This window comes from Amphibalanus amphitrite, unplaced genomic scaffold (genome assembly GCF_019059575.1).
Source record: "Amphibalanus amphitrite isolate SeventyFive unplaced genomic scaffold, NRLGWU_Aamphi_draft 000009F_arrow, whole genome shotgun sequence".
NCBI classification, from domain to species: Eukaryota; Metazoa; Arthropoda; class Thecostraca; order Balanomorpha; family Balanidae; genus Amphibalanus; species Amphibalanus amphitrite.
This window is the reverse complement of record NW_024881505.1, coordinates 733,119-745,649: the sequence shown is the minus strand read 5'-3', so window position 1 is coordinate 745,649 and position 12,531 is coordinate 733,119. Positions and strand designations below refer to the sequence as shown.

Sequence of the window (12,531 nt, the reverse complement as noted above, 5' to 3'; positions counted from 1 at the left end):
CTGTGGTGTCCGCCCGCACTCAGTATGCATGAAACACTCTCCTTTCGGCGCCGCTGATCTGATTTGGCTGTATTATTTTCTGATTCGATCAGCGTCAATCCAAAAATCTCCGGAAAATCTCCCCCAGTCCCCTCGATGTGGGTGCAGCTTAATTAATCATGTATTGGCAGTCGGCTTTGTGCGGCCGAGGCCACTCGCATCGGGACGTGCCAAACCGTTTGCAGCGGGGAAAAGCAAATGCCACTAGTATACTAGCCATTAGTTATACACTATACATCCTATACATCCCGGCAATTATCGTTTATAGGTGACTGAGCTGATTGATTTACTTTTCAATTAAGTGAAACGTGGAGATAACTATTTTTCGTTTATTGTCAGAACACCTTTGAATCCATTACCAAAGGCATCACAAATTATTGCAATTGTTCTTTGTTTCAATGAGGCTTATAAACCAACATAGAAAGTTGACATTTTACACAGTAATAGTATTGTAAATCTAAACGTTCTACAAGTCTTTTTAAGACTAATCTAATCTATTACATTTATTCATATAGGTGCTAATTACCTATAGTCTGTTAGCTTGTGCGTAGTATAATAGTATATGCAGGCAGTCAAAGTGTGAAAATGAATGCAACATTTGCGATAAAGGGCAGCACGTAAATTGCGACGGCTGTAAATTTAGGTATAGAAAAACCTACACACTGCAATCACCAAAAAGCTTCACTTTTGTGTAAGACGTTAATTAGTACACTGTCGGTGTCCTACATACCTACATATAGATATCATCTGACTAGTTGAAACTGCTTTATAAGACCGAAGCAGGATGCATTGTCATACGGAAGTACATAACATACATCATCAAATGTTTGCTCTACATATCTTAAGTCCGCAGCAGCCTTCGTTGGCTGCATCATCCGCATATGCCATACCACAGAGTTTCGTGCGTAACAAGTGCCGAATAGTTTCTTCGGCTGACGTGGGGCTGACGTGGACGTGGAGGGACCCACTTTCTAGGAAGGTGGGTGGCGACGTGACGAGAGCTGCATATCTCGCATATATGTAGAGCCACGGATTCACGACATCAAGCAATCAGTCGCAAGTCCATTGCCCATCTCCCCTCGGGGTTATCACTCCGTGTCGCTCTGACTTCGCTTCGCGTGTGTTCTCGCCTCACCCGATAGTTCCTTCATCTTATCCCTGGGTTCGGTCCTCATCTGGTTTCGCCGTCTCGCTCCGTGTGCGCCGTCATGTGTCGGGTCAGGTGGTGTCGCTCGCGGAACGTCTCGCCGCAGACGGAGCAGCGCAGCTTCTCCTCGCGCGCGCGCCGCTGGCCGTCCTCCTGCCGCCGGTGGTGCGAGCGCATGTGGTACACCAGGTCGGACGTCATCCGGAAGCTGATGCGGCAGAGCGCGCACACGTTCTGTCCGGGCAGGATGGCGCTGAGCGCGCCGGCCGGCAGCGGCGGCAGCAGCGGCTTGTGTAGCAGCTCCAGCCCGGTCTGCAGCGGGAACGGCAGCGGCAGCCGCGGCGGCAGCGACAGCTTGGCGGCCAGCAGGGCGCGCGGCTGCAGCGGCACCGTGCGCTCCTCCTCAGAGACGGCCGGCAGCGCGGCCGATACCGGCGGGCTGGCCGGCGCCGGCCGCCAGACGCGCGTGAACGCGCTGCTCGCCTTGGCCGGCGGCGGACTGCAGCGAGACGCCGGCTCGCTGGCCGAGGACACTAAGAACGCCACGTCGAAACTGCGCTTGGTGCCACACGGCGATGGCCGGGGCGGAGCAGAGGCGGATGGCTCGGCAGCCATCTTCGCTGGACCGACCTGAGAAACAGGGAATAGCCGGGATAGGTTAGGTCCAACGCCAAACACAAATGTAGTGAGGAACACAATCGGATAATAGGTATTTCCTAGGTGACAGGGACATTCATTTGACAGAAAGAAACATAAATACTACTGACTCCAAATTAGCTTGTGTAAACAATCCTCCCAATAAAACAGCCACAAAAAAACACCGGTTAAAACGAACCAGCTCTGTTCATAGTTCGTACTTTTCATACATTGTTCACATATTGTTCCACAAACGGCAAGACTCACCTCTTCCCGAAAACGTTTCTGGCTGCTTGCTGCCCAGCTGAGGCTTATGTTGCGAGTTTCTCTCTCCGGTGACTTGGTTTACCTGTCTAATCAGTGTCTGGGTCAGTACGGAATACGATAGTTCTGACCGGGGCTTTCAACCCTCGGTCTTCGATCTCCAGTTGTTCACAGTCTGAAGTCGATAAAATTTCCGGTTCCTGTAAACATATGTCGTCAGCCTGCTGTTCGTAACGGTCCACTGGCTCTGGGTGATCCGCAGTTGTTCGTCGCCGTCGTCGTCTGGTGCAGTTGGACGTCTCTTCGTCCTACAACACTTATCTCAACAAGATGCGGCCGAGTCAGCAGCTGCTCTCCACCGGTTATGTCGCCGCCTTAGCCACCTCCTATGTCACCGTTTTTCCACCGCCGGTCCCTCGCACCGCTCTCCCTGTCACCGCCGCGCCGCCGTCTGTGCCGCCGTCTGTGCGACTGTCGGACAGACTGGCTCGTCGGTGGCGACAGCGTCGGTCGCAGCTGCTCCCCTCCCGGCCGCCGGCCGCCCGTCTGCCGGTCGCCGACAAAGGCCGCCGCGCCGGCACCGCCGATTATTCCGCTCCGACGGGGCCCCTCTCGGCGCGCGCTCCCCGCTCAGATCTGACCGACGCCCCGCTGACGCCGCACGAGGCCCGCGTCGCATCGCGTCGGTATCGGCGGCGGCAGCGCAGCCTCGCCGCGGAGGGACGGTCGGACCCCGGCGGCCCATATGTCAGACGGTGGAAGTTGTGGCCGGCACCAGCCGTCATGAATCGGCAACCAGCTGGAGTGAGCGAACTACATGATGGCCGCTGTCAAGGGCGCCGCGGGTCGAGCTGGGAGCGCCAGGGCCGGGGTCGAGCTGGTAGAGACGTGGGTCGTGCTGGGAGCGACTCGGGTCGAGCCGCGATCGTCGTAGAGAAAAGTCCGCTCATTTCTGATTCTCTGGAGTCCCTACTCAAACTACCGACAGTGGAGGTGACTTCCCTCTGATGTGCTAATATACTGAAGCAGCGGGCTACGTCAGAACCGACGGCAGAAGTTCGGGGACACGTCAGCGAAGTTCAGAGTTCAGAACGTGATATGCATATTGCATATGGTGTGATTTACAGATATCTCCGATAAGAGACAAAAGCATATGACTTCAATATTACTGAGTAAACAGCTAAGTAAGACATGCATCTCAATCGGCCGATTATTATTCGTTTCAGATTAACAAGCTCAGGCGCTTTTACATTTATTAAAAAAGAGACGTCAATAATGCTAGTGTCATGCAAACAATTTTTGCATTCTTTTCAGGAAAGCAGAAGGCTCTACTTGTGACAATCTTGGCCGTGGTCCATGGCTGGCCACTCGCCGGGCGGTGACCGTAAATCCCCATGGAATCACTCCGGCCGACCCCGAGTGGCGGAGACTGTTAACACTGGCGGCCTCTCAACCTGGCGTGGCTTGTAATGTCGATCCATCAGGCGGGCCGGCGCCGGCGCTCCACTACGGCCCTCGACAGCCATCACGGGAGCGAGCCGCGACCCGCGAGTGGCCCACCAGCCGCCGCCGCAGTTATCGGCGCACTCCATTTGAGAGCCACTCTCAACCAAGATTAATATTGCCGGTCGGAATGGCTCGGCGAATATAACGACAATACAGTGGCGAGCTCTCGGCTCCTGCTTTCAGGATCTGTCGGGCTGCATCGGCACAAAAACGCCGGCGCTGTGCCGCGAACCCGACACTGAAAGTGAAGGTGAGATGAGACCGCTAACGTGATCTGGCGCCTCCGAAATTCGATGGGAATATGTAAGGTTCGTAAGGATGTATGCAGACAAGCGCTTCTTATACTCATAAGTCATATGTCCTTACTAATGGCGCGATTCAACAATCTTTGCATTTGCCTACCGTTATACATATCTACTCAATACATTATCTCATATTCATACGTCATTTGTATTCCATATAAACAGTTGCCTGACGTTCTGTTGCTCATTTACTTGTCGTCGCTCCCATCCTCGTACAAAATCACCGTCGTGGTCGTACACAGATCAATTCTGGCTAATGACGCGTCGGTCTGCCGCGGCAGCCCCGCGATCATCTCCGCCGACACAGGAATGGCAAACACGGCGGCCAGCCATCAGTGCCGATCGCATTAGCGGTGCCGCATGGACATCACATTCTCGAGCGCGTCCCCGTCTGACGAGACAACAAAAGAGCGGCCGGATACGCGAGCGCAGATCGGTATTATACAGAGCGCCGCTCCATAAACATAAGGCTGGGGCCTGGTCAGAGGGGAGAGGGGCGGAGGAGGGGAGGGGAGAGGAGTAGAGTGGACGCGGGACGGGACACCCCCACAGCAGCTGGCCGCAGGTCGCGCCGTCTGCCCAGCCGGCCAAGAAGCTGCTCCTTCCGAGCCGAGCTCCCATATGATGTAGATAGATGGACGACGCCGGTGGTTATTTAGCGCGGCCAATTTGGCGGAACGGCGGACGCGCATCTGCATAATGCGCCCATAGTGCACCCGTGATGAGGACTCTGCGGCGGCGGAGGGACGGCCATGGAGCGAGGAGCAGAGCTCGGGCCGGCGGCGAGCCGATCCCCCTAACCGCACAGCAAAAAAAGATGCTACCGTTATTTGTATCATTGGTAGCACTTATTGTTCAACGACCACAAAGAGCCACAAATACCACACATACAACGGCTATAAATATAAAAACTGTCAGATGCCCTCGGACAAGTGCCACCAAGGCGTCACCCGGCCGGTCATCACCGCTCCAAGTTCGCTCTGCTCGCCGGCCGATGGCGCCCACTAAAAATGCCGCCCATACGGCCGCCGTTGGTGCAACCTTGCGCGCCGGCGGCTCCATCCATTTCGGTCGGCGGCAACGCGATGGATGGCCAGACAAAAACGGCGCGGCTGAGCGCCGCTTTCGCCTCGATCGCTCAGCTGACTCGGCCGGCCGCGGCCAATTACTACATCTATCTGTCGGCGGCGGGCGGGGGCGGGGGCGGCGGAAGAGGAGTCGCTCGGGCGGCCAATCTGTCAGTCGGTTATGGATGCAGCTCGCTGTGATCGGATTAGCGCACTGCGCCTCTCATCAGCCGCTGTCGGCAGGAGGCGCGGGCCGCCGCCGGCCCGGTCGGCCCCGCTCGGGCTGATTGACCTGTCAGTGGGCACAGTGGTCTGTCAGTGGGCGCAATGCGGTCTGTCAGTGGGTACAGTGGGCTGTCAGTGGGTACAGTGGTCTGTCAGTGGGCGCAATGCGGTCTGTCAGTGGGTACAGTGGTCTGTCAGTGGGCGCAATGCGGTCTGTCAGTGGGCACCGCGGTCCGTCTGCGGCCGCTAGTGTCTGCCTGTGGCAGGTATACCGCAGGGGAGTTCCATGGGGCCAACAGGATGTACTGGGGAAAATGAGGGAGCTTCGGTGCTATAATTGTGAGGGCTTGGTATCGTCTATTCTACACATAGTCGAATGGTCACTCAGAGGGCATAAAAGTATATCTGACGCGTTAACAGTGCAATGCAATTAGCAAATATTATGGCATCAGAAGTTACACCATTATGCATGCAACAGCAACATTTATTCGAAATTTCATACTTTATCTCACACATACGGTTAGGCAGAAGATGTGGTCGGTCATTTACTCTTCACTGAACATCGTCATATGACCTTCCTCTGACGGTGCGGCCGCATCGCCACTGCCGCTGCCATTTCTGCCGCCGCCGCCGCTGCGCTGTCGTTGCAACTGCGGCTGGGCCGACATCAAAACAAGTCGGTGACGGCGCGGCGGTCGGCTTTATTCGCACCCTATCTCGAGACGCCGCCGCCGATGATAACCATAAACAGCTTACAGCGAGTCATAAAGCGGCGGCGACGGCATATCGGCGCCGCCGCCATCGGTCGCTCCCAGCCGAGCGCCATCGGTCGTCGGCCGATGACAAGCGCGACTCGTTCCGCCAGCACCGAAGATAGCATCTCGATTTAGATTGTGGCAACGGCCGTCTGTCTACTCCGCCAGAGCTGTCGTCTGGTTGGTGGAGAATGCATTTGGGAGATCTGCTGTGACGGATGTTAAGTTTTTTGTTTGTTTTGTTTTTCGTCAAGCCTTGGGATAGCTTGGATCCACAAGCAGGAAGGACCTCGTTTTGTCATTCGTAACGCGAGCGCCTGTAGAACTTGCGTCCTCAAAGCGGTAATAAAATGGCACCGATATAAGCACCTAAAAGAATCGAGCATCAAAGATCGTTTTTTTATTGTTAAAACATTTTTAAGTGGAGAGTTATGCCTCTGTAGCTTGTCGGCTGTCACCTGGCCTATCGGTTTAATAAGTGACAAATAACAGTTGCGGCAACAGTCAGCTTCTCTGTGAGCGTGACAATTTTTTTGTGTCTTTTTAATCCGATTCTCCTGCATGGACTTGTTGTGGCTGACTCTAGCCCGATCTCAGACCGACCTTTTCTCGTGTCCAGACCTCGCGGCCGGTCTGCGCTGTCGCGAGGCGCGGCCGCCGGCCGTATCAGTCCCCGGGAGCGGCGGCACGTCGGTCTCCGCCGCCCCTATCTGCCGCGCTGGATCGTCGGCCGCGACGGACGATGAAGTGGCGGCCGTCCTGTTTGCGATGCCGGCAGTGATTGGCGGCGGTGATGTACAGCAGGCGGTGCATCACGGACCGCCGGGGACGGGAGGCGCTACCAGCCGCCGGGGACGACAGGCGCTACCAACCACCGGGGACGGGTGTATCACCAGCCGCCTGGGACGGGTGTATCACCAACCACCGGGGACGGGTGTATCACCAGCCGCCTGGGACGGGTGTATCACCAACCGCCGGGGACGGGTGTATCACCAGCCTACGGGGACGGGTGCGCGGGGGGGTCGAGGCGCTTCGGAGTAAACAATGGCCCCAGTTGAGGAGAGAAGCGACAGACAGCGCAGTCGGCCTGAAATGTTGATGAAGTAGTGAAGATCATGGAAGGTATCTTAGCTGCTTCCACTTATAGGATATTTTCTTATTCCTTCCGGATAGATGGAGCTGGAGCGGGTGGAACTGGATACCTGTACGATTAAAATGATCATTGATCATATAGGCCTCTGTATACCGTATACAGAGGTCTATGAAATGATAGGTATGCCTATTCATAAGAGCCAACTTTGACATGGAAACTGAAGATGGTGCCCTATGTTGATGTTGTTTCATCGAAACAATTTTACTTACGTGGCCTTATTTAGCTTGTTCTTGATTGTAAAATTCTTAGCAGTCGTTACATGGGGAGTTTATGCGATTTTAAGCGGATAATAGATAAGGCGTTTAGTGCAGGTTCACAAAAATGAAAGATTAACATTGCTTGGTCAATTCAAAATCATTATCTAAAATTCGGCTAAGCTAGGTAATAATTCTGGGTGCTCAAACCTAAAGACCTCATATCAAATGTCTATATATGGAGCAGCCGCGGCGGGAGTAACAGGGCCCGCGTGGAGCGTCGCAGTATGATTGAACGGGTCAGGTCAGCCAGCCGCGGGGCGGCAGCGCGGCGCCGGCGCCATTTCGCCCGATGATAGATCGCTTTATTGCCTTCTGGCTGAGCATCAAACCCGAGTGGCACATTCCAAATATGAAGCGCCGCCAACGGAACGATATAGCGCGCCCAGTAGCAGATTTATACACATCAAAACCGGCTGCGAGAAAAGATTTTCTGGCACGGGTGCTTTCATATCATATAATTTGGGTGGGATGTTGCACATAGATATGATTTTCCCGGTATATGACAAATTAGGTCAGTCATCACTAGGTAAAATAAGAAATCTTAAAAAACTTTATTCAAATACCAATTACAGCTTTGAAGTATACTTTTTATTATAGAGGTACATGGAGGTACTATATACACAATTCATATGCCCGTTCTGGTTAGAATTGACATAAATGAGGCAACGCCAACTATCCAACATCATTTTGACCAGCGGCCAAAATCAGTTGGGAGAATGTTTTCCTCGCCAATATTACTGCAGGGAAGTCTTGTTCACATGACACATGAACTCCGTGGCTTTGTTTCATTTAGGTACTGCTGCAACATAGCTTTGAAACGGTGCCAATTTATTTACTTTTGTAAATGCAGCCAGAACGTTAACCCAACGCTTCTGTTTGGCACCAGTACATCATTGCAGTCCACTGAGCACGGGGCAGCCACGACAGCTTAAAACAGACTCCGCTCCCCTCCCTCTCGGCCGGAGTGCGATCCAATCCTGCCCCTTGGGCCGGATGAGAAAGAGCTTGTCTCTCGCTCCGCGCCGGCCGGCCGCGGCGCGCGCTCTTATCAAAGCAATTTGTTACAGCGTGTTCCCACCGATTGAATCGATCCACTGAGCAGGCGGGCCGCGGCGCCGAGCGAGTCTCTGCGGTCCGTACCGACAATGGGCGGGTCGCGCTGCCGCTGCCGGCTGCAACAGCTGCTGCAGAGCTGCCACAGCCGCCTCAGCGACCCGCCACCGGACAGACGTCCGTCACCGAGCGAGTGAGCAGAGAGGCGCCGCAGACACGCCGGAGGAGAGCGCCGAAATGCGAGCGGCGGGTGGGTAGGCTGTGCCGCACGACAGCGGTGTTCAGCGGCACAGCATACCAATCAGCTTCTGTGCGTGTGCCGGAAGAGATGAGATCTGAGGTTTTAAGTCATTTACTATTTGAATACAATACCGATACGGTGAGTGAGCAATGTTTTAGTTACGGGTGACAGACAGGACCGCATAACACAGCAATCCTTTCAGAGCTCAGATAACATGTGCTCTTGTTGGCAAAATATGCTACAGCAGTTTATGGGTGACGGACAAACTTAGAATTAAAGGCAGTTGAATTAATAAAATTGATGCGCTATGCATTAGCATAAAAATGGCATTAGTGACACCAAACAAAGGAGCAGAACAGCGCATGTTTCGCTTTTATCTCCTCCGCAAGATAAATTTCCGCTAAGAGCATTAGCCTCGGCGGAATCTGAACAAGAATAGTGAGCTGAGCGGAGGGGACGGATCTGCCGCTCAGCGTTGGACAGCTGTGGAGTTCACCTAACAGATTGCTGCAGACGCCATCGACAGCCGACCGAACGGCGTCGTCCTCAGCGGCCCGGCCGCCGCGAGTTTCGCTATGGGCTCGGTCCCGGCGCCTGAGCCATCGTCCGCCGGCATCTATTGAGCACCGACTCTCCGACGCAAAGCATCCGGTCGATAGAATTGGCCTCATCTGTGGCGCCTCGGCCGGGTGGGCCGGCCGGGCTGCACAGCCGGACACATGACCCACCCCCGGACCGGCGGCGGCCAACGGTCGGTGGCCGTCAGCCGGCCGGCCGCCGCCAGTGATTGAAGTCCATATTTGATACATTTCTCCGGCGGCCATATTCTACGGTGTTATCATCCATATGTACGGGCTCAGTGGCCATTCGTCACCATTTAATCTGCTAAAAGGCCGCCTGTCCGGCGAGATAGCGACGCGACGTTGGCAGAACGGTCCGCCGGGTGTCGGAGGACGGGGAGAGGGCGACAGGGACGGGGAGAGGGGCGACGGGGGCGGAGAGAGGGACGACAGGGACGGGGAGAGGGGCGACGGGGGCGGAGAGAGGGGAGACAGGGGCGGAGAGAGGGCGACGAGGGACGGGGAGAGAGGGGCGACGAGGGACGGGGAGAGGGACGGGGAAAGGGGCGATGGGGGCGGAGAGAGGCGACAGGGGACGGGGAGAGGGGCGACGGGGGACTGGGAGAGAGGCGAAAGGGACGGGGACAGGGGCGACAGGGGTGGGAGAGACGGGACAAGGGACGACAGGGGATTGAGATAGAGGCAAAGGGACAAGAGACGGGAGGTAGGCGATAGAGGACGGGCGAGAGGAGCGAGGAAGACAGGGACGGGGATGGGAGGCACGACTGGGGACAAGAATTAGAGAATGAGGGAGAAGGAGAGAGAGAGAGAGAGAGAGAGAGAGAGAGAGAGAGAGAGAGAGAGAGAGAGAGAGAGAGAGAGAGAGAGAGAGAGAGAGAGAGAGAGAGAGAGAGAGAGAGAGAGAGAGAGAGAGAGAGAGAGAGAGAGAGAGTCGAGAATCAGTTAAATAGGTACGGGAATAACGGAGTCGTTTTACTATGTTAGATTAAAAACGTGGAGTTTTTTATTTTACTCGCAGGTCACATTATTTCACAGAGAGAACACAAGCAGATCCATTTTAGGGCCCGGTATAGAAATAGTTATGTCTGTGAGCGTTTTAACGAACAATTTCTACCTCGCAGTCCATCCACCGCACAGTGGGCCAGGCGCATCAAAAAAGCGGAATTAAGTCGAAAATCAACTTCGGTGAAATTCCTGTAATTATGGGATAGAGTATTGTAAAAATGTCCAAAGTTTCCGAATAAGCAAGTTTCCTTTCCCCAATGTCAAGGCAGATAATGCTATAACGTCGCAAAGTAGGACTTACCGACTGGAGATGGAAATGACTGCTGTGTACCATATTCCGTTCCCCCGATTCAAAAGCTCTCAGCGTAAAATCATTAAAGTTATTCCGTACAAAATAGCTTTAAAAAAACAGCCGGTATTTCTGCGCATGTTTCTCGTACTCAAGTTCCCGGGAACTATTTCATGCTTACTAGTAGCGGTGGGGTTTACAGTGCCTGTTCGGAACCGTGGTAGTGCAACGACGCAATGAATTTATACAAGGATATAAAGAAAACGTCACCGAACAACACGAAGATATTTGCTACCTGACTTTCCTCAAGGTGTATAGCTTGCTGCCCAATGCAAATATTTTGCGCATTTTTGCGCGAAATGGACAAATAAGGGTTTAACCCTCGCCGGCATAGGCCGTTTTGCATCCCTCGACGGCACAGGGGGATGCGACCCTCCTCGCGTTTGGCCCCTAATTGAGCTAGAGCCTCGCGGAAAAAACCATCGTGTAGGTCGTCACGAGACGAAGCCAACGGTACCCGGTTTTAAGGTCATAGGTCAAATGGTGACCTCTGAGGTCAGGTCAATGGCCGAAAGTCGGGACCTGTTAGAACGTCGTATAGTATGGCTGCTAAGGGGTTTTTCGGGATGCTGATCACGAATATCAAGTTAGTTTTGATCACAGATGATGTCTTCATGCATTTAGGCCAGGTCGGGTCAGCTCAGGTCAGGTCAACCAGTATGGGTCCTGCCGGGTATTCGTAGTAGGTGTCAACCCGCCTCTGACAGCTTCGTAACATGTTACGAAGGCACCAAAACTACTTCGTAAATGTTCAAATGGTTCCTAAATTCGAATTCAGCTCCAAAAACTAGCCCAGAAACATGTAAAACTCGAAAAAGTGAACCGAGGTCATCGAAGGTCAATGACCTGACCTCTGACCTTCAGGTGACCTTTACACCCACCCTAATGCATGGGACCAACATCATATCACATGTTTGAACGCTTGAAACCACGAAAAGACTGCAAACGCGCGGCCAATGCGGCATAGTGCCCGCCTGTCCCAGGCATATGTGCAGCGCAGAAATTAAATAATGACGTCATAGGTCAGTGACCTAGAGTAACCAATCAAATTTGAAAATGGATATCGGATTCGGCTTTAGCATGATATTTTACCCTGTAACGAATCATTTTTGGCACCGCAGCTGTGCTCAATGATTTAATTCCGCTTTTTTGAAGCGCCTGGCCCACTGTGCACCGGTGGGACGGAAATGGTAACGTGTTGAAAGGCCCTTTCAATATTCACACGCAAATTCAATTTGGCTGCGGTCTGATCAGTAACGGGAATCGCCCGGCTGGCTGCCGCGTATTTTTACGTTTGGCACCGGCGCGGCGCGATTTGGAGCTCATTATTATGCTCGCTCGAGGCGGGCCGTTAACATTTCAGTGTGCGGGCTAATTTCTGTCGGCTTTGTGCTGATGATTTGATTTTCGGGTCGGTTGGGTTGATGAATTGGCAATAGTGCACCGACCGCTGCAGGTCGATGTCTGGCTGTGGGAACGGTATGATTTCAGGCACAGTGGGTGAAATCCAGACGAATGAAGATAGCCGCAATGATGTAAGCAACTACCTATACCCGATACCGGAGTACAAGAGCAAAAACTAATCGTGTCTAAGTTCGTCACTGAATACCGAACGATCCAAAGGTCAATGCATGCCTAATGGTATAAAGCGCCGCTAATTCCAAATTCGGCCGTGCAGTGCAGTCCATCAGGCTGTGCGGGGGCGGGGGCAGGGGCGGGGGCGGGGGCGGCTGCTGTTGATCGGACTCGGACGCCCCCCAGGGAGCCACTGCTCAGATTGGACTGGAAACAATTTCGGCCGATATTGACCAACAGTTCCGATCGGCCCGCTGGGACGACCCCGACTGGCCGGTCGGCCGACCCTGCCGATCTGCACGGTCGACGCCGAGATATATACATGGAGGAGAGCGACACCCATTCCAGGCCTCGCCAAGATACAAACATTCAAACC

At 53.9% G+C, this 12,531-nt stretch overlaps 1 protein-coding gene across 1 annotated transcript; it reads right to left on the bottom strand.

Moving 5' to 3' along the window:
* Positions 1–358: 358 nt before the first annotated feature.
* On the bottom strand, positions 359–2,637 carry LOC122380069 (PR domain zinc finger protein 8-like). The gene is made up of 2 exons (XM_043362867.1): positions 2,090–2,637; positions 359–1,816 (listed from the first exon to the last, which is right to left on the bottom strand). Exon 2 carries the CDS (start codon positions 1,799–1,801, stop codon positions 1,211–1,213), a length of 591 nt encoding a protein of 196 aa, XP_043218802.1. The 5' UTR covers positions 1,802–1,816; positions 2,090–2,637; the 3' UTR covers positions 359–1,210.
* Positions 2,638–12,531: the final 9,894 nt, after the last annotated feature.

Bases quoted from the DNA above. Each gene is read 5' to 3' on its own strand.
- LOC122380069 (XM_043362867.1), bottom strand. From the start codon at position 1,801: ATGGCTGCCGAGCCATCCGCCTCTGCTCCGCCCCGGCCATCGCCGTGT.